This window comes from Bombus vancouverensis, chromosome 10 (genome assembly GCF_051014615.1).
Source record: "Bombus vancouverensis nearcticus chromosome 10, iyBomVanc1_principal, whole genome shotgun sequence".
In the NCBI taxonomy this organism is placed as follows: domain Eukaryota; kingdom Metazoa; phylum Arthropoda; class Insecta; order Hymenoptera; family Apidae; genus Bombus; species Bombus vancouverensis.
Genome location: NC_134920.1, coordinates 13,930,638 through 13,952,642, shown reverse-complemented (window position 1 = coordinate 13,952,642; position 22,005 = coordinate 13,930,638). Strand labels below are relative to the sequence as shown.

Here is a 22,005-nt window from a genome sequence, read left to right as displayed (position 1 = left end):
AATTCGATTTGAAAAGAAATATTAATTAACATGTTAACACGAGATGTAGCATTTGTAATAAAATGAATAGTAAGGAAAGAAAGAGTAAGATAGTGCTAACAATATAAACTTTTACGCATCAAGCTAAAAAATTTATTTTTTCATTAGAAGCATTATTTATTCAAAAAATGCCGCCGGTGAGATTAAAATTAAACTGATACTGTTATATTTAACTTAATAAACATATGCAGCATTTGCATACTTAACTCTTTCTGTAAATTATATATGCTCCCATCTACAAGTTACTTGACACTTGCATACTTTGAACAAAATTAATGTATTATACATATTCTTGACATAACGTAATTTTAACATTTGATATAAATGCTAACTTTATTTTATAATATAGGTCATAGTATAAAATCATGCATATCTTGATTTAATTGAGTAACTTATGGGTAAACAATAAGTATCGATACAGAAAGTCGTATTTACATTCAAACAATCACTGTGGTCAAAATAAGCAAGTGTCCGGTGGCTTATGGACAGGAGTGCATGTAATTCTTTCGAACTCTATGTAGCATACAATCGTGCTTAGTACATTTACATTTCGCACGCTATATGAATCGAGCTACGCGAATTTTACGAGTTCATTGAAACAAAAGACACGCAAGTCTTCAAATATACATATACTCTCTCAACTACTTTTCTCAGCATTCAATTATTTTTACCCTCTCTACGTAAATACTGACAAAGAAACGAATTTAAAATATATTTAATTTAGAAGAAAAAAAAGAAAGAATGAAAGACAAAGAGAATGATATAGAAAAAGCATATTGTTTTAATTTTATTTCAATAGGATTGTAAAATCAGTCTCTTATTAAGAAGACATTTTGTAAAAAGGCACGCACGTACATTTCAGGTTCCCTTTGGTATTTAGTTGGTCTTTACCACTATTTGTGTACAAAATCAATTAGTTAGAATAATTACGTTCAATCCCTAACGCGAAGCCCCCAAATACTTGTTCTTCGGACACCAATGGTTGGTCTTGCAACGGAACTGTATAGGAACTTATTAAGTTGGGTTTCACCACAGGTAACTTGTAATGATTTCAGTACTGGTTCGGGTATTACACCAAAAACATCCAAATATAACAAAGATGGCATATACGCCAATGTTACGTACGTCGACGGAGGTATACCATAACAACGACTTAGCGACAGATGCTCTAATTTTGACAAATCAAGTAAATTACGGACAGTATTCATTGTAAGCATAGTACAATCGCTCAAATCTAATTCTACCATATCCGGGCAACTTTTCACTAAATCCTTAACATCTGAAACAAGAGAAGAAAAAGAGAAAAATACTGTCATTCGAACTAGCATAACGGATAACTAGATTTAACATAAATTTTCGAAACCACGAAACTTGTACTTACTATCATCTGTAATGGTTTTTCTGCATCCAGCTATATTTAAACGCGTAACGGATGAAGGTAACGATTTACAAAGTAATGCCATAGTATCGGTATCTAAACCACACCAAGCCATATTGACAGCATTGAGACTGAAAATATTAAAATAACACGTTAGAAAACATTTCTCGCTAACCAACGACACTATTGCAAATAATTTTCTTACTTTGTAAGCTTCATCAAATCCTTGATACATTCAATATCCATACCCTCGCACATCGTTAAATTTAAAATTTCTAAGTCATTATTATCACTGATAGCTTTGCAACATGATCTATTCACTGTACACTTTTCTAGAGATAATTTTTTAAGGTATTTACACTTAGATAATAACATAGCCAATCCATCTGGAGAAATCACTGCCATCGAAAGGTCAAAGTACTGCAGTTTACTAATATAACCGTCGGTAAGAACTTCACTGTTTTCAAGAAATACAGGATCTGCAATTTCTGCTTGTGCCAGTCGAAGTATTTGAACACCTCGTGGCAATATATGACCCAATGTACCTTCGTTCAAGACTTTACTGCCTAAATCCAACCTGCTCCATAATGCTTCATCTCGCGCTATTTGACACCATCGTTTACAGACCAACATGGAACGTACCTAACAAAAAAAGAAAAAAAGAAAAAAAGAAAAAAAGACAAAAAGTAGAAAAAGAAGAAAGGCGAACAGGACATAAAATGTTTGATGTTACTCTTATTATTACTTTGTCTATTAATTATCTGTGTTATTTATTTCTATTAATTTGTAATCTTACCAGACATTTCTTTGGAAGCCATTTTAATATCATTAAAATCATCTCATCGGATAATTTGTTAAACTTATCTTCACCAAGGATCGAAGGTTTTCTTTTTCTCCTATATAGATAGAACTGTTCGAGACTACTTTCTCTGGTTGAAACATTAAGATTATCTTTAGAAAAAGTTTCCTTCGTATCGATAAAATTATCTATTTCCACCCTAGAGGAATATCCAGATTCGTTTCCAATCGTTGAATATGTTGCAAATTCATCCAGTTCGTACGGATTGGGATCCAATCTTCGAGTAGCTTCCAAACTTTTGAAAAATACGTTAAGAAATGTATGAACATGTAAGCGAAAGAAAAGAATTTTGATGATAAAAATGATATGATGAATATGATGATAAAAAGAAGATGAAAAGAATTTTTACAGTTAAAATACAAACCTGTCTATACTAGTGGTATCCAAGCTGGAACCTCTATAAATGCACTCTTGACTTTGGGAGTCATTCATATTTTTACATTGTCCATTGTTATCCAAGATAGTAGGCGAGATTGTTTGTTCCAAAGAATGAGACTTTCTTGTACTTTCACAATTCGATGCTCCATCTTCTAACATACTGACACCCATTTCTTCTAAGATTTCAGGTTCTACAAGGCTTGTATCACCAGAACACGACCATTTTGCGCTATGTTTGGTGGTACTGTTCAAACTGTCGTTTAAGTTGTTATTACAGCTGTCATCTAAGCGTAGTTGTTTGCTGTCAAATATATTTGCATATACAAAATTAATTACCAACAAGCTTACATTTGCATAATATGATCAGATAAAAAAGAGAGTAGAAAAAAGGCAACCTGTTCCACCAGGGTGAAGGAGGTGATCCTTTGGACATAGTAATTTCTAAGTCTTCCTTAAGACTAGTATGTTTTGTCACGCAGAAGTGCACAGATTGCGTAGAAACCTACAGATTGGCATATAGGAAAAATTATGTTTGACTTAGATCATAAATAGCTTGATGTTTATAGGTCAAAGATCATTGTCAAACTGAACATAAACAGAATTTCTAATTACAAATAGATAAAACAAGAAAAACAGGTAATCCGTATCGACTAAAATGTACACCAAGTGACTTTTAGTAAACATTTGTATTTGGATCTAATTAGTATAAATAATCATACGAGTAACTGAACGTGATTAACATAACTCATAGTTAGTGAAAATCACTAAAGGAAAGCAATTTAAAAGATATGGTGCAGTAAGAATGTTATTAGCATAGCTCTTAACTGGATATTTCTAACGAAATATTTGTGAATTTGATAATTTAGTAATTATACTTATAAATCAAAGAACACGATATTCCCACTATCTTACTAAAAAAAAAAAAAACTACAAAATCATCGAAATATAGAAGAAATTACGTTGATTCAACTAATTCCCCAACCGACAGTTTATTAATTTTCCGAATGAAGAGAAAAAATAGTTTTTTGTGGTAGAGCAACCACTCGAAGAACGTAATTGGGAAAAAAAGTGATTTCAATATTTTCCGTTGGTGAATTTGTCATTTATAAACTTGGAGTATCTGGAGTGACAAACAAACCATGAACAAATCTTGATCTTTTCGATGAAAAGAATGAAAATTTGTTATATCTTGCGAATAGATTTCGTAAGAATTATTCACTGGGAAAGGTTCTTAACCTTACCTGTGGGCGCGAAATATGCACCTGCATCACCCTGAGCAACAGGTAAGAGAGATATATACGTAAACTGGGTAGTTTTATTTTGAAGGCGGGGAATTGCAGTAAAATGAGATTACCTTTCGGGAGGCGAGGATTCTTTGGAATTTTCGAGACAGTGTTCGTCGAACCTCGTGTGCTCCGCCACGACGGAATTCATTTTTGGCGGAATCCGGACACCGTATCCTTTTTTCAATCGCCACTGGTTCCACGCATGGAAAACAATCGTTAACGACGAATCCCAATTGCTCGAATCACTCGCGACCATTCGATCTATTCTCTTGGTCTCCCATCCGATTGGTTGACGGTTCAATGATCTCGAGACGGCGGGAATTTGAGAGATCGATCGTGCGCGCCAACTGTTTAACATTACTTACCTAAACTCTAAATCATCCGATCGGCGCTGCTGTGCTTTTTCCGATTGTTATTGTTTTAAAAGTTCGCGTAACCGCAACTGCTTCCTTAGAAACTTCAATCCGGTTGATTTCAAGCGGGAAAATTTATTTTCATTTCTACTCACCCTGTTTCCATTTATTACAACTTGTTTCGTTTACGTTTTAATGAATGTACGTGCGTATAGCTTTTAACTAAAAAATCTAATAAATAAACAAAGGAATTTGACACTACTTCGGCTCTCTTAATTTTCGATCTTCCGTTTCTCGTTTCGGACGTTTGTCCCGAAATTGACTAAATCGGACGTTTTTCTATGGAAGTCGAATCGAGATCGAAGCGGCTGTAATCCTCGTTCGTGCCACCAGCCGTACCTGAAATCGGAATCATTGATCGATTGAAATAAAATAAAGAGAAACGAAGAAAGAAGAGCCTTGTATCGTTTTCATAAGATTTAAATTACGCATTGCTGCTAAGTAAAATTGGTGGGCGTCTACTACAGTTGCCACTATTTTCCTGCTCTTCCGTACTTTTCTCGAATGTATCAATCGTGTTGAAATTGTTCGCTCTATTTTCGTATTCCTTCGAGTAAAATTTTGGTGTGATCGATTCTCCTGTAATTGTAACACACTATCTAATCGATATCATAGTTTTTATAATAATAAATAATAATTTCTTAGTAAATAGATTTCCTTTGTTCCACGCGATAAGAAAGCGATACGTTTTAAAAATCGTATAAACTATACCGTTGATTTTCGATACACGTATGTTCGATTTGCCAATTAATCTATCTTTGGAAAAGCATAATTTAAAAGGTGGTAGTTTTTCTAATTGTTTGGCCACCGCGGATGAGTTGGAACCGTGAGAACTCGTTCGATCCATAGTTGTCCTCCTCGACCTAAGGCGACGACGACAGTTACGTTTATCGAGGATCAGCTGTATCGTGTTAACCATCTATACAATGAAGCAGATGGAGGTGGGGATATATTTGGTCGATACGCCCCGGAGCAATAATACATGTACGTTGTAAATGAAAGGAAAGAGGAATAGGGGTTGTTTCTCCTGACCGCGTCTTGCGTTGCCTGCGTTCACATTCGTTTACATACATCGTAATTCATTTTCCTTGAATTCCCACATCAGTCAGTTATTTTCGACTCGAGTCACTTCAAGGTCATTGGACATGGGGCGCGGTACATGTTTGGATACGTTTTAACGATAAACAAAATTTCACAAGATCCGATCGCGAGACAATCATTCTGACAATCGAATTTCCACCTGGAAATATCATAACATTTTTCCGAAACATTTTTGTGTATCACGACAAATAAAAGAATATTCAAGCACGGAAGAGTTAGGTGGGCACTCTGTATATTAAGCTATGCAATTTCCAATTTTGTAATGCAAAATGAACTTCTTCTTTTGCAGTTCAGTTGCATGTACTTCGAATTCAAATTCAGCACACTTTGATCAAAATTAGGGAATGAAAGCTTGACTTACAATCGAGTTTGAAGTAAATTCCAACGAATTAATCGAGAGAATTGTACCGTGTGTCTTTTGTTCGACGATGTTACGCCGGGCCTCTCTGCCTGGCCCAGGTCACATACCGCGGGCCAGACGGACACCAGATGTCCGCTTTTCCGTACGGCGTACCCTCAATATCTTTAAGCACCCGTCATAAACCCGAGTCACTTGCCTGCTAAGGTCCTTCAAAATAAACAAACATCTGTGTTCGAAGCATTTCTAAAGACTATTGTCTACCACGGCGGGACAAGGGAAAGTTGGTTTTTCTCACGCACGCTGCAACTTTCCTCCCACTAACCACTTTCTCTCGAGGGCAGTTAAGACCCTTCGTTTAACCAATTAAAAACGAAGCCTATTCCCTCACTCTCCTAAATAACATCGGCACCAACAAATCCGATGGTCCCGTGCGCTAGACACACCCATCCTTAGCTTTCCTCGGACACAGCATCGTCACTCAACTTCACTTCTTCTACATCGTTGGAAAAGTCAACTACTAAGTATACGCTAATGCCCAACGGGGCAGTTTAAGCATAACGCGAGAGTCGGTCTCGGTATTGTCGAGCATACATTTCCTCTCCTAAATCTCATAGTGCTACGTCCACTAATACACTAAATCTAATTATAAGAGCCCTGCTCTAACGCACATATCTATCTTAGCTTCGTGCGACAAGTTGTTAATTACTTATTTCTCTACGTCAGTGTAATCTAAGTGCTGGAAACATATAATTTATAATTCTGTGAATCACAGGGTTATACAACCTCAATCACCCCTATTATCTCAACGGAAATCAGGGGATCGATCAATTCGTGGTGTCGATTGTTATAATCGTAACGGGGATTTACGACCCCCGTTGACGTCTCTCCTTGCGATTACGTCTCCCCGCGATTGGTCGAAGAAACAGACGACGATCGTGCGAACAAATCGAGGAAAGTGTTCTTCTGGGCAAGCAAGAATAAAAGGGTATAGCTATTAAACCGAAATGAGAAATGCTGTTTATCGATTAAATGCTATTTTATTAGGAAGCTTACAAAGTTTTCATAAGACTTGCTCGCTTTTACACGGAAAAAACAATGTCGTTCACAACTCGGACAATTCCAAGTTTCGAAAATGTTTCTCTTCCTCTCTTTCTCTCCCTCATTCTTTCTTTCGCTACCCTCTCTCGTATCTTGAGTTTGAATCGCAGCCAAAATTACTTTGTAAGAGATTGTGTATTTTGGAAACTGTATCTATTCGTACGATCGAAAAAACCATACATACATATGTATAGAGTTAGCAATAATGCTTCACACTTACAATATTTTCGTATGGTAAAATGCATTCTCTCCATTCTTACCATCATCGTTATCAGTTTTCTCTTTCTCGGTTGGTTGGTCGGTTTCCGTGCGAAAGAGAACCCTAAAATTTCGCGTCTTTTTTTTTTGTTCACAGAAAAAAAGGACGAGCATCGTCCACACGGTCAGTTTGTTACTTTTGACTCGATATAGCTGATAGGTCATGCAAAAATCGACGAAGGAGAGCAACGACGGGCTTCTTCGCGAATATTCGTAAAACGTAAAGGAATCGCAACGCGCGCCTTCAGGCTTGCGAATAGCTAAAATAAGAAGCAGACGAGGAAAAAAAGAAAAAGAAAAGGAACTGACGTTCGTTTAAAAAGCATTCGTGATATTCTTTATTCGTCTTTTAAGGGCCTTTTTCTTTTTTCCTCTCTCTCCCCCTTCCCCTCTCCTCTTTTTATACTGCTCTTTCGTATAATATAAAAAAGAACGTAACAAAAATGCTGCTTCTTCCGGGACATACAACAGCATGCAACACGCTTCTTATCTCTTTCGTTTCAGATTAGGAACCGTAGTTCGAAGGTGCAAGGGCGGTAATGCGAAAGAAGATAGAGATCTGCTGTGTATTACCAGGAAGAAACTAGTAACGTTGCGCACCTCATGCGTAAACTGTGTTAGCATACCATTGGGATATGTTCGCAATACTCTTTCACCGGTTCTTATAATTTTCGATCGATCGAAGATCGTCAACGTACCGATTATGCGATCTATTAGAAAGTTACGCGTCGTTTAAATTTTAAGCGGGAATCGTTCAACTTCGACAATGGGGAATATACATGCGATATCTTAGTTTTTTCTTTATTGGAATAGTATACGCTTTAAATCGCTATATATCACGCTGTTCGATGAACGAGTAAACGAAACTACGCTACAGATGCGTTTGCGTATACATCGTTCTAACACAAATACGAAACAATTATAAGACGCGCGAGTTTTTTTCACGATGATCGAAGAAAGACTCATCGGTAGAGTAGCGCAGCAATCTTACCTTAATTGTTAATTTTACAAACCTATACAAAGGTGTTTACCATTATCGCTTATAGGCTAAATATTGTTTTATCATTCGAGCTTGCAATGATACATACGCATACGCGTTAACGCACATACAAATATATACATACATTCGTACACGCATACAAAATACACAAAATACACATGCTCTCCAGCATGTACACTTTCGCACTCAGACGCAAATTCATTCGCGCTATTACAATTTATAGATCTATATTATTATGGCCATGGATCCTTAGTGTGATTCGTTTGCTTTCCTTACGTAAGACTTGTCGCTGCTCGTCCTTTACTCTACGTACACTCTTCTTGCATTTCAACGTTTCTTCGAGAAATTATCCTTATATATCGCTAACATACTGATGATACACATTTGTTACGACGCACGCTCGATCGATATCGAGATTTTAACGAGATTTTAACGAGATTTTATCGAGATTTTATCGAGATGATGGCAATTTGAGGGAACGCTAATCGAACGAAATACCTTGTAAGAAGAACATATCGTGTGAAAAATGGATATCGGTCGAGAATGCATTCAGTTTTCATGAAAATATTGTATTACCAAGGCTGTGATTGGTTACGCCATACGTTATTGTAATCGAACAAACGAAACGAGTAACAAAAATGCATCGCTAGAAAACCGAAAAAGAAAGATGCGTAGATGCTAGGGAAAGGCGTCCCATTGATAACACGTGACAATAATGCTGACAAATGTGTAACTTGAAAGATACGATCCCGGCGCAAATGGTAACGTATTCTTCCAGTCGTCGTTTCCAATTTGCGAAAAAATTTAGGAAAAGAAAAAAAATAAGAAAAAAAGAAGAAAAGGCCAAGAACTCGCGGTATATTCGTGTTTCTTAATGGCTTTCGTAATTAACGGATCTAATTAATGTGTAATGCTTTTTTTCGTCTCTACGTCGTAAGCACATGCAACAATGATGCATGCGTATTCTTACATAATTTTTCTCACTACGAGAAATCGCTAACGCTACTTCCGCTAACAAATGTTCTCATTTTCAAGGGAATTGCCAATTTTCCTTGGAACTTGAAACATTTGGATGGACGAATTCGATGGTGTAACCGTAACTAAACATTTGTTAACGATCGCTTATACGCATTAGTCTCTGTGGCGTCTGCTGTCCATGGGATTCGAATAAAGTATGTAAGTATGTATGTATGTATGTATGATGTATATGGCAAAATGATACCTGCTATAGGAGAGAGTTCTGTTTTATGATCCTCCGTCCTTGGGAGGAAAGTCTAATAATGCTGTGCTGTCGAGCGACTTGCGTCGACTTATTAGTCTCTTTATATGCAATGTAATGAAATTGTAATGTCACTGGACAAAGCTTTCCAGGGTTAATTCGTAAGAAGAATTATCAACGATTAATTTTCAACCCTGGATGGACTTCGATAGCACACAGACATTATAAGCTCTTTCTTCTCGTTCTTTTCTTCAAACACGATAGTGTGTATGTAATTTGTAACAAATTCGCGCAGCTCATCGTAACTGCCCTGAGTAAAGAGTCTCCCACCGTACAACACGACTCTATGCAACTATGATACGTAAAATAAATCGTACTCGAAACTAGCTGTTTGTTTGCCGTTTGAAGAAAAATTTTTGCAATTTTTCGCCGTTTCGTTCTTTTCTATTATTTGCTTACGATATCGATCCGAAAGAACACGCAAAATTTTAACCATCAAAATGTTCCTTAAACGATACGAAAGTTCTGCCAAACTTGACGATACACGACAATGGAAATTTGCAGAGTCACGAGCTTCTCTGCATCGTATACCGCGAGGTAATGGGAATGCAAGATATTTACACATTTTACGACGATGAAAATCATCAGACGGAACAAAAGAGATCGATCTTAATCGACAGAGTAAACGCGTAGTAGGTGGGCAGACGATAGAACGACGCGTTTCGTCGATAAAACTCTACAAAAATACGTAACAGTAATTAATTGGATGTGATATTCGTGTAATCTATGTTCTTTGAGAAAGTTTGTCCGTTAACGTGCGTACGCACGCGCGCGTTATCGGATATGACTCTCTCTCCCCCTCCATCCCTCTCTTTCTCTCATATTCCTGCTCTCTTTACGCTCGGTATACTCTTAATCACTTACGACGCAGGTACAATTTTTTTTCTGTATTTTTTTTTTCTTTTTTTTCCTTTTTGTTAAACTAATCATTTAATCTTCCTTACGTACTAACTTTCTATGAAGGTGCTTAAGAGAAATTTACAAAAAAATGGCCGTAGTTGTCGTCCCCTTTTTCCCTTCGATACAAATGCGCGTTGTTCCTTCCTTGGAATTTGCTTTACAGTATTTTCGAACTTACACTCTACTACATTCTTAGAAACCTACTGAGCAAACTATTTGTAACATGCACCAAGATGCGCGGTTTACTCTTTTTACCGCTGTTTTTTTCGTCCGAAGATGCGTTGCTGTTGCTGCTTCTCATAATTCTCGAACAAGTTATCGTTAGAAAAGAAAAGACAAATGTAACTCGGAGATATTTTGTCGAATGATAGCTATAGTTGGAAAAATATTTAAGGCCGAACTAAAAAGAAATCGATTTAATAAAAAGAAACGAAGCAAATGTACGCGTATACGATCGGTAAAAATATTCATCGAAATTATTTATTCTTTTCTTTTGCGCCTCTGTATATCCGTTTCGATAAATTGATATGAACGAGCATATACTATGTACTTTTCTAGATATCGTATAATAGCGAAAGTACGGAAACGTTGTATATCTAATGTGACTTATTTTTTATATTATGCTATATGTTTTCTCATCTAATAGATACCGACGGTGGAATGTACATATTACAAATTTGTTTATTTCTTTACGTTCCTTTAACGTTCTGTACTAAATGTAATCCGAACCGAAATTAAAACATGCGCGACCGTTCAATTTTTCATATGTACATACGTATGTGTATCGAATCTGTGCTGCCTCTGCTTATGTTCGTTCATATTATTTAACGAATGTATCGTATAAAACAACATTCAACAAATAAACCGAACGAATAGCTTGTATCGATTTTAAATATTTGTAGCGCAAAGTCGAGGAGTATATTCGAACAGACTCGTCGAAACGAAACAAGAGCATAAAAGAAAAATGGAGAAAAACATAAAGTTAAAGATATATTCGGACACGATATTTCTCTGAATTCTGTAGGAAATATAGAAATTCAGGAAAAATTATTGTCTGATCGAGTGTTGTGTATTGTTGGCGTCGCGCGTGGTTAATCGTGTATCGGAGCGAACACACGTCGTTTTATGTCGTCGCTCCGTGTGTTGCTGTATATAGATATGCTCGTGTATGTAATAACCGTGAATCGTTGCGCGAATCATTGTAATGCAGCTCTTGTTATTTTTAATGAAACACAACCTTCGCTTAGCCAATCGTAATGTCGCGCTTATGTCATTGTTACTCTTTGTCAATTAACGATAGATAACATTACTGTACACGCTTTCTTCGTATCCGTATATTTACGCGACGAACGTGTAAACAAGAATTATACGCGCTACCAAGAAAGGAGACTATCGTTTCGTTCGTAAGAATGTCACCTTTCAGCCACTAACGGACGCGATAACTGTTTTATTGGTCTGACGTTCGAGTAGATCCGAACGAGCTTTTAAACGGCGCTGCATCAAACGACTCTCGCTCGGCGGTAACAAACCAAACAGCCGAGGGACCGACAAGTCCTTGCCGATCAATCGATTCTTTTCAATGGTTTTCGAATCGGTCAGATCGCTACTCGAACGAATCGAACAAGATTTCAAACGCGAGTTTACATCAAATTCGTTCGAGGAATGAGTCGCGCAAACTTTACTGTGTTCGGATAATTCGCTGTTCGAGTCGGACATGTGCCCGTAAGGATGGTTATCTTCGTCCGTCGACGAAGTGGATAATCTCGGTTCCCTCTTCTCCGCCAAGTCCTCCAAATTTACGGAAAAATGTTGAAGTACCACGCGATTCACAGCCATCGCCGATTCGGCAAACGCTGACAATTCTCTGGCAGAATTATTCCTTCTGTAAAGAGAAACGTATCTGTTATTTTTATTTCTTACGTTTATTACGCATATCACCGCATTACGTCGATCAAACTAATTCGTGACCGAAATTTCTTATGTCAATTGATGCAACCAGCTAAAATCGATCGATTGGTAAATGCCAAGAATAACGAACCTGATAATACTAGGAGTAACGAGAGACTTTTCTGGATTTTCGACGGAGCTTGGACCAGGATTGATCCACGGATGTTTCAGAATACTCTCGGCGCTGAGCCTTTGATGGGCTTCTTTGACCAGCAAGCCTCTGATCAAATCTTTCGCATCTTCCGATATACACCTCCATTCGTTGTCCGGAAATTCGTACCTGCCTTCTTGAATACTGCTAAATAAAAGTTGTTGGCAAGCCTCGCAATTTTCTCCTCTCTCCCAACCACAATCGGATCCGCAATTCCCATAAAAAGGTGGATAACCACAGAGAAGTATATACATGATCACGCCAAGGCTCCAGAGATCGCAACGCTTATCGTAATAATTCGCTTCTCCGGTGAAAGCTCCCACAACTTCTGGAGCCATGAAGTCAGCGCTGCCGACTGGCGTTAAGAGTTGCGGTGTAGCCACAGGACTTGACAACGAATTGTTGAACTTGATACCCGAACCAAGATCGAAGTCGCATAGTTTGATCGGTATGAGCTTATCCGGATAAACGCACAAAATGTTTTCGGGTTTCAGATCCCTATGGGCGATACCTGATAGAAGCAAAGATAACACGTTCGTTAAGAGGATAAACTTGGAGGTGTTGCACGTGGACGATACCGTAATAACATACCGAATATGTACTTAATTAAAACGATTCGAATAAAAGTGGCTTTTTTACCTTTCTTGTGAAGAAAATTTAACGCGCTTGCGATTTCTTGAATTATTTGACTGGCTTCCCGTTCGCTGAAATGAACTCTTTCTTGTATCCGACTCAACAGTTGACCACCGTTTATTTTCTCGAATACCAGATAAAACTTTACTTCGTCTTCGAAAAATTCGATCAATTGGATGATATTTGGATGGCCTTGGCAATGATGGAACGTTTCGACTTCCTTAAACACACGTGCTCGTGCGTGACCGGGAATTTTGTCGATAATTTTAACGGCATACTCCAGATCGGTATACAGCGACCTACAAGTTTGAACTGAGGCGTAAGCACCTTCTCCAAGAACTTCGCCGGTTAATTTGTACAGTTCTGAAACAAACACGCAGTCGTATTTTAATACTAATTTTATAACTGCAGTAATATAACAATAATATAACAGAATAATATATAACGATAGAATAATTTTGAGAACGGAGAGGAATATAGAAAGGAATATAATATAAGAGGGGAGAAGGGGTTGAACACGAATAGGGATGGAGAGGGAAAGGAGAGGCTGGATCAGAGAGAGAATGGGAGGAGAGAGAGAGAGACAGAGAGAGAGCGAGAGAGAGAGAGAGACAGACAAACAGACAGACAGAGAGACAGATAGACAGATAGACAGAGAGACAGAGAGAGAAGCGAGGTTGACCAAAAATAATCGCATCGCGTCACGTACGCCAAAACGAACCGAGTTTCGTAGTAAGCACAACATCCTTTATTATCGCGTTTATCGGAGTAATTCGTATTTTATTCAAAGCAAAAATCGGTAGTACAGCTTTCGGAAAATCGCCAATTTAAAATTCGCGTAAAATTCGGATCGCGTCTATTCTTCTCTATTTATTCTATAGTGTAATTAACGTTACGATGCGCTATCTCGATGATTCTAAAAAGGATCGATCACACCCGAGCTCCGCCTATAGCGCGATCAATCGTCTAATCGGAAGAGTATCAACGAATGAAGGAAGCATCGTTAAGAATTTCGTACGCGTATAACTAATATATTTTTTCTGTTTCTTTGCCGACCGAGAACTTTCAACCTCTGTTAGAACTGTTGCCTGACCCTCTCGTCGCGTGTCCGCTTGCTTCTTGCTTCCCCAATAACGCAATAACACGATGCTTCCGTTTCATTCTGTACGGCTGCTCGTTCGTTTGTTCATTCCCTAGTTTCAACGTTACAACGTTACGTCGCTTCAACGTATCGCAAGCTGCTATCAACTCTCTTTTTACCTTTCCTTTTCTGTTCCCTAATCAACAGTTTTGCTCTCCCCTTAGCTCCCACCTATTCGCCTCTCGCGCCAAAGATACGATTCTCTCTCTGCTTGGCAACACCGCCAACGAATACCTAGCAACCAGAAGCCGATAATACATTTTCATGCCTCCACCGTCTCTCCGCTGCCTTTCCTTCTCCCCCTCTATGTTAAATTGCACCGCAGCACCGATTCTATTGTACACATACACATGGCATATATTCTTCGATCCGACGTCGTGATGCATAATCTATGCGTCTAATTTCATTCTCATAACATACACTTAACACGTAACGTGTATTTACCAGTGATATTTTTATGATCCTTGTTAACTAGTTTCGTATTACGAGTAAATATAATCGACGATACAGGGAAACAGAATATTTTCTAAGTTTGACAATTTTTGCATATTTAACGAGTACGCGTTAGAACACACGTGACCGTTGATTATACAAGGATTTGATCTGTGTACGATAACGAACAAGGGACCGCCTGAAACAAGAAGCTGCGAGTTACGAGACTCCACCGACTGGGAAATATCAACAAAGCGAGAGTATCTAGGAACAAGTAACGTAGAGATATCAAATTTTTACACGAATGAAAAATCCAAGTATTTCATAGGAAGAAAATTATTTCGTAACGATAGAATTGAGAAAACTACAAAAGAATTACGGTTAGAAAATGCGCGTGTACATGGGAGTAAACGGTGAAAAGAATGGGGGGAAAGGATAATAAAGATTAGAAAGAGAAGGTAGAAATCTGAAGAGGCGATGGAGGAGCTTGAGACTCGAGACGTATCGACGAGTTAACCCGTGGCCCAGATTTGAACGTATACGGGTGCGCTCATGCCTAGTTTACTACTAGCAGTACGAAACGGAAGCTTCTCGAACACTGAAATTCTACTACTCTACCGCACTGTACAAAATCGATCGTATAGTGTGACATAGTAGTTTCGACTGATCAACTCGGCTAATAATTTTGTCAAAAAGAGGTTGTATTCGTTTAATCCTATTCTAGAATACGCGATAGACGAACTGAAAACCGAATTAAACGACGCATCATCCAAATAATCGAATAAAATAAATACGCTTCGCTATTCGCGTTTTAGTTTGTCCGATATTCCGTTTTTCACGACTATTCTCTGATCTTAAACCGTCCGAAGCCTTACGTCGCTTCTACCATCGACGTTTAAGGTTCGATTTAATTTTTGCTTACAAGGTACTTAGTAGCCCTTGCGAGTAGTCCCGAAATTACATCACAATTCAATTTAAGCATACATTGATCCTCTATTAGGCGTTGTCTTTTTTTTTTTTAGATAAGAATCGCAGCGTACTCTTTATAGGCAACAAAATGGTCTAAATAAGCTTATTATAAACGTCAATCTTTACTACGAATAAATCAACTTTTTCTGTACTTCCCAGGCGCCCGGGCGTGCTTTACTTTCTATTCTCTCGAGGTAACTACTTTTCATATTGTAGCAAGCAATGTATTTACTATAGGGAGTACGATCCGTATATGTATATACTATTATTATTATTATTATTATTATTATTATTATTATTATTATTATTATTATTATTATTACGAGGAAAAAATTAAGATTGCGCGCATAATCGATTGATATACTGGTTTCGTATGAATTTCTCAAAGATTCTAAATTTGTATAGGATAACATACCTGCGGTGAGGTGAGTCATCGAGGCACGAGTGACAGAGATCGTTAACTCAAACACGTGTCCGCAGTCAAACAACGAATTGACTGTTTACTATTATCTACATTTCTACCTTGCCGTAACCTACCCTGACCGATTTTTGCACTTTCTTTTTCTCTTTATTTTTTTTCTTTTTTTCCCGTTGATTTTCGTACTATACGATAAGATAATGGTATATATTAGGAAAATCTTTGTATCGTACGTATGTCGTACGTATATCGTACGTATATCGACCCGAGTAGCTGAATTAAAACTATGTACGTGCGATTTTTGATAGGTATGTATATTGAATCTCCAGATCGATCAATGAAAAATTCTTCAAAGATATATACGTTTATAAGAAGAATTATTCTATGCATAAACTATGCATACGTTGTCGTTGACCGAACAACGCGCACGCTATTCGATTAAATCGGCCGGGAAGAAATTCCTCGCTGCTCGGCCAACGACACAAGAGAACAGTACGGAATATTCAGTTACCCATCCACCATTATCGATATTTATCGCAGCGCAAGAGTCTACAAGTTCTTTCGTTCTCTCGCAGTGTGTCACGAATCTTTCCGTAAATCAAACTTTACCTTGAAAGCAAGCTGACATCAAAGACGATCCAGAGCGTTTCTTCTTGCGTCTTTTGCGCCTAGCTTCCTCTTGTCGAGCTTGCACGGCGCTCATTGATTCTCCTGTGGTATTCACAGTCTCTCTACAACTTGCTTCTTCTAAAACAAAAAAATTGTTAATACATATATGCTCGATTAATCGCAAGATATTCTAAGATTAAACATATATAAACGTATATGGTTAAACGTTCATACGTGAATGTATTATATATAGTATCACAATATCGTAATATAGTAATAACTAAATTATAGTATAGATATAAATAATATGGAAATCATGTGGGAAAACGAATAGAAAGTGTTTCTGTTCTTCGTTCGTTATTCTCGTTTTATAGAGTACATGAAAAAACATAATCGCAAAATTAAACGATGAATATCTGTTCGAAATGAACTATGTGTAAATTGTTATAAACTTAGAAACGAGTCGTGTCTCGTGTTTTATAGCTACAGTAAGAATTATCAGGGACAAACGAAGGATAATAAAGACAGAAAGAAAATCTGATCGAGAGTATAGAAAAGTAATATGTAGAAAAATTTTGCAAAGTCCCGATATACGGTAATAAGCGGGAATTAGGCAACTCTTGTTTATCCGTGAAAACAATTTCTCTAGAATCCACCGACCAAGTACATACATACACATGTATGTACATAGATACACACACGTGACAATCCCACGCGTTCATTAACGCTATATCACATACCATACAACTCGTTTATTTGTGCACATATTTACGTGCACGCAAATATTAAAAATTTTAAAAAATTACAAGTTCGCAAACACCAGGACATTACGCATTTCGCTTGATACATATTAATGATATTTATCTTACCAACCATGGATGATTACATTATTTGATTCATTTCTATAACTGGACGTATAAATACATTGTTACGGTCGAGTTAACACGACTTCTATCTACCGCCATACACTCTCTTGAAGCGAAGCCGTGATATACACGTGTAAGCGAAGAAGGCACAACGAATTTTATAAATAATCCGACACGTTGAAACACGAAGCTAGTTTTTAATTTTTTTTCTTTTTTTTTTTTTTATATATACGGCTTTCTGATTTAGGTGTGCAACAAGTTAGCGAGAACTATGTAAAACTATCTGTCGTTACGCTAGAAAAACTACGATTAATAATTAAGTGGGGCGACGAAAAGTAGCATAAAAGATGTTTGAAAGGTCAAGATCAAGTTGACTAGACGCACGAAGCTGTTCGATGAAATATGAGGAATCGCGCGTGATCACCATATTTGCCGACAACGCGTGGGTCATCGAGTAACACGGCGTGTGCAAATATGTATTTAATGAATCGATAAAGAGCGACGATCTTTGTTTCAATTTCAAACTCACAGCTCGAATTTAAACGATCCGATCAACGCGAGTTTGAATCTGTCACGAACAAAAGTTGCGTTTATTAGTGGAAAGATCCGACCGAAAGATACATTTACTTTCAATATGCGATCAAATAAAGGTTATCGCATTCTGATATCATAGATTTTCTTGGTACGAAGATAATTGCAATCTCAACGCGCCGAAAAACGATTTAGCCCCGGTCAAATACAATACGACATCGTAGTTAATCGCTAATGCCGAACCGAATCGCAATTTAGCCAAGAGCGAATGTGTATACTCTTCTGTTGCCTGTATCAACGATGCGATGCAACGCAATGAAACTCGATGCAAGAAGAAACACAACCAAGCACGGCAAGTACTAAGAGCTCAGGGTTCAATGACTGGCACAGAAAAGGAACGCCGCCATCTTACGCGAGATATACACACGTACGATAATGTTGCTGTATCCGCAAAACCAGCGACAATCGTCGATTCGATATAAAAAACCTAAACGTAAACCCATGTACATACATATGTATATATAGAGAATGGGGCATATTTTCTTTCTCGTCTATGAATTTTCACGAAGAAAGAAAAGAAAAGTGGAAAACAGAAAAAACGCCTTCTTTACGAAATGAGTCACTCTTGAACGTTTGTCTAATGTCATTTCACGCTTGACAATGTGTACGATATACACGAACACTGTATTCTAACTTTAACGCATTTCAAGGTTAAAAATTCTCCGAGGCTTGCTTTTCAATGGGTCTAGCAACAAGCAATTCTCTCTTCGTTTGCAGTAATACGTTTGGTCTTTTCTGCGAAAATTTTCAAAATGACGAATTATGACGTACGCGATATCGATCGGAAAATTTTTACCTTATGATCACGTTTCGCATTTCGAAAGAAACCATTCTCTTTAAAACGAAGAGTATTTACTAACGAATTTGACATGCGCGCGAGCATCTCTCCTCTCCCCTCCTCTCTCCCTCTCTATCCTTCCATTCTTTGTTTGGGTTACCCTTACCGACACCCTTTGCGATTTGCGTCCAACTCGAACGCGAACCGACTAACCCACTTCGACCCTCAAAAATAATTCAACGATGCACGTTACATCGTCTTAGCGTCGTGTCGCGCTTTGATCCGGCTATACTTCGTTTTCTTTCATAATACGTATCAACTTTTGCACCTTTCGCTGCACTTTGTCTCGCTGTACATTTTCGTTTCTTATTCCTTCTTACCAATATTGCAAAATTACATATTTTTATACGTTATAATTTGTTCGATATCGACGTACGAGAAACAATTTTACAATCGAAACATCGAAACAAACGATTGAAACGATAAAAAAAAATACGAACAAAGTACGCATAAACGAAATGCTAAAAATAACCTATTACACGCGTCAAAATAACAAGATAAAATTCGTATGATATAGTGCGATCGATGTGTGTACATGTGTCCATTTTGATACTGTCAAGTTTTTCAAGCGACATTTTAGGCATAGACATATACATGCATATATAAAGTGGTTAAAAGAAGAGTTAGAACGGTACAGTTAAGAAAAACCCGAGAAATGTAAAATTATATTTGATATAAATTAAGTAAGATTCGGCGGAAACGTCGATTCGATTACTATAAATGTTTCACGACGGCTCGAATTATATGGTGGTAACTTAGTTACACAAAAATATACGATATTGCAAGCCCTAACCTACAAGACTCTAAACATGCAATAGAGATCTTATTTCGAATTTTAATTTTCGTGATTGAACAAATTTAAAACGAATTTAAACGAAAGGTTCTGAGATAGAAAACGCGAAGCGAAAAACACTGGGAACACGGCGCACCGGCTTCGAGAAAGTTCTTCCGTCAACCGACTTCCATTGTCACGTCCCGCGTTTCTCTTCGTCGATTGATCTTGAAAATTTCTATCACCTCGCGCGATTGCTTATTTTACGCGTTTTCTTTCCTTTTTATCCGAATCATACAGTCAATTAATTTAACAGTTAACGATCGAAATAATATTTTTCTTTTTCTTCGACCAATGACAAAGCTCGCACGAAACGAAAACGATATCGCGATGAAATTTATTCGAAACAAAGTGTCACGTATCGAAAAATACAAAGGAAAAAGGATGTTCATCCATTTCGTCGCATTGTTTTGGTTGGTTCATGACATTACCAGCAATGTTAAAATTGCCTCGAATGATTTTGGTATGTCATATCGTTGCGATCGCGTTTGGTTCAAAGTAAATATTTGGACAAGGAAAGATATTCTTACCTCTTGTAACTTCTTGACTCCCGTCTCCTTGTTCTTCCAAGATTTTCTCCACCATTTTTGCACAATTCCACTTAGCTTCGATGGTTTAATATCCCAAATAAAAGGGTAAAAGAGAAAAATGTAGTTCTCGTTTGAAACAAAACTCTGTTTTGCCCCTTTTTCCTCTTCTTCGAGTCTCCTTTCTGTTTCGTCTAGCGAACAGCAATGAAACTCTTTCTCCTCCTATCTCTTAATCCGATATCAATAATTATAAAAAAGAGTCAGTCGTATATACAAAAACATGTAAATCCACTAAGTTACTGATATAATCTTCTTTCCCACTATTTCAATTTCCCAAACCACTGTACGTTGCTTTCTTCGATCCTTTCTCTTCTCCCTTTACCGACGTACTCCCGTTTTTGCTTTCGCTCTCTATCTCGCTCGTTCTCGATGTTTCTGCCTCGGGATAATTCGATGTATATCAGCGTCGGTATCACAGATATAAATAAATATATAAAGACTATTTCTCTGTTTCTGTAGTTCTCGCGACTTACAGAAGCGACAAACGATGCTACACTACTATGGTAGATGATACGCGTCGTAGCTGAATCGTTTGAATAAATACTATCACAGACTTAAACACTGCGCGCCTTTTCTTCACTTTTTCCTATTTCTTTCACTTCACTGCCTTCAGAACTATAGGTATAACGAATAAATAGTTCTATCGTCTTGCCTATCACTTTCGAACAGATGAGACGTTTTGTCAACGGACGAATCTTCTCCGCTGGAACCAAAATTTCTGCACGACTCCTCCTCGATTTCTTCTCAATTTCTCCTCTAACGTCGAAACTTCGGCTACTTCTGTACCCTTGAGTCTCCTGATCGTACTCTGAGACCTTTCGTCGGATAAACTAACGTTGTTCCGTATACGAAAATCTCCGCGGATGGTCGCTGTTCCTTTGTCGGTATCGCACAGCCTTTCGCACGTAGCGGTAGCCCGGCTCGGAAGCGCATTAAAAATCCTTCAGCTAACACATCGAGTCCTTCCTTTCACCTTCCCTCACTGCTCGGCAGCTCGTTTCCGACTGAACTTCGCAAGATGGCCACTTCGCTTACTAACAGCCTGCCCCCTCTCCAACCTCACTGCTCTCGTCCCGGCACTCCCGGCAGCATCGATGTCCACTGCTCCCACCACGCTCGTGCCGTTCCCCCTAACCTCCCCACTCCCGTGTCGTTTTACTTCTACGTAGGATCGGGCGACTTCGTCGACGCCCTCTGAAACGACGCCGCGTCACGTAGCTCTTAGTCAGGGGTTCTCGAACGCTCCGAAGTACACTCACGTAATTACCGAATCGTATGATGCAATCTTTACGTCATTTGCAATTCTATTTTCAATGAATTCATCGTCGATATTTTATAATTGAATACTTACTCGACATTTGCTTGTTACCATGCAAATGTCGCTTAGAAAGCTACTCTATGAATTAGGAATCGCGATTGAAAGTAGTCGTGACTAATTTAATAGTCAGGCCAACAATAGAAAAATTAAACGTTAAAAACACTTTCTTCCTCTCTTTCACTTTTTCACATTGCTTTTTCCTCTATTTCCTTGAATAATAAATCGCTGAAGAACCCTTGAGAATCACTGATCGTTCTCGTATGTTTGGAATCGACTTGCCGGTAATAACGCCATTTCATACGTAATATTCATCGTAAACG

General features: G+C 37.9%; 3 protein-coding genes across 5 annotated transcripts; all 3 read right to left on the bottom strand.

Annotated features, from left to right (window-relative positions):
• Window positions 1–802: 802 nt before the first annotated feature.
• On the bottom strand, window positions 803–4,212 carry Skp2 (S-phase kinase-associated protein 2). 3 transcript variants are annotated; one of them, XM_033345899.2, is made up of 8 exons: window positions 4,009–4,212; window positions 3,896–3,926; window positions 3,050–3,156; window positions 2,641–2,955; window positions 2,214–2,511; window positions 1,623–2,059; window positions 1,421–1,548; window positions 803–1,318 (listed from the first exon to the last, which is right to left on the bottom strand). In XM_033345899.2, exons 1-8 carry the CDS (start codon window positions 4,194–4,196, stop codon window positions 972–974), a joined length of 1,851 nt encoding a protein of 616 aa, XP_033201790.2. In that variant the 5' UTR covers window positions 4,197–4,212; the 3' UTR covers window positions 803–971. The 3 variants fall into 3 exon arrangements, with proteins under 3 accessions (XP_033201790.2, XP_033201792.1, XP_033201791.2); XM_033345901.2 differs by lacking the exon at window positions 3,896–3,926 and having other exon boundaries at window positions 4,009–4,209; XM_033345900.2 differs by lacking the exons at window positions 3,050–3,156; window positions 3,896–3,926 and having other exon boundaries at window positions 4,009–4,211.
• A 334-nt stretch (window positions 4,213–4,546) lies between these two features.
• Window positions 4,547–5,587, bottom strand: LOC117163543 (uncharacterized). The gene is made up of 3 exons (XM_033345902.2): window positions 5,065–5,587; window positions 4,782–4,932; window positions 4,547–4,692 (listed from the first exon to the last, which is right to left on the bottom strand). The coding sequence occupies exons 1-3, from the start codon at window positions 5,270–5,272 to the stop codon at window positions 4,566–4,568; spliced, it is 486 nt and encodes a 161-aa protein (XP_033201793.2). The 5' UTR covers window positions 5,273–5,587; the 3' UTR covers window positions 4,547–4,565.
• A 1,245-nt stretch (window positions 5,588–6,832) lies between these two features.
• Window positions 6,833–22,005, bottom strand: LOC117163610 (MAP kinase-interacting serine/threonine-protein kinase 1). The gene is made up of 5 exons (XM_033346034.2): window positions 20,308–22,005; window positions 16,651–16,788; window positions 13,088–13,444; window positions 12,389–12,959; window positions 6,833–12,232 (listed from the first exon to the last, which is right to left on the bottom strand). Exons 1-5 carry the CDS (start codon window positions 20,360–20,362, stop codon window positions 11,770–11,772), a joined length of 1,584 nt encoding a protein of 527 aa, XP_033201925.1. The 5' UTR covers window positions 20,363–22,005; the 3' UTR covers window positions 6,833–11,769.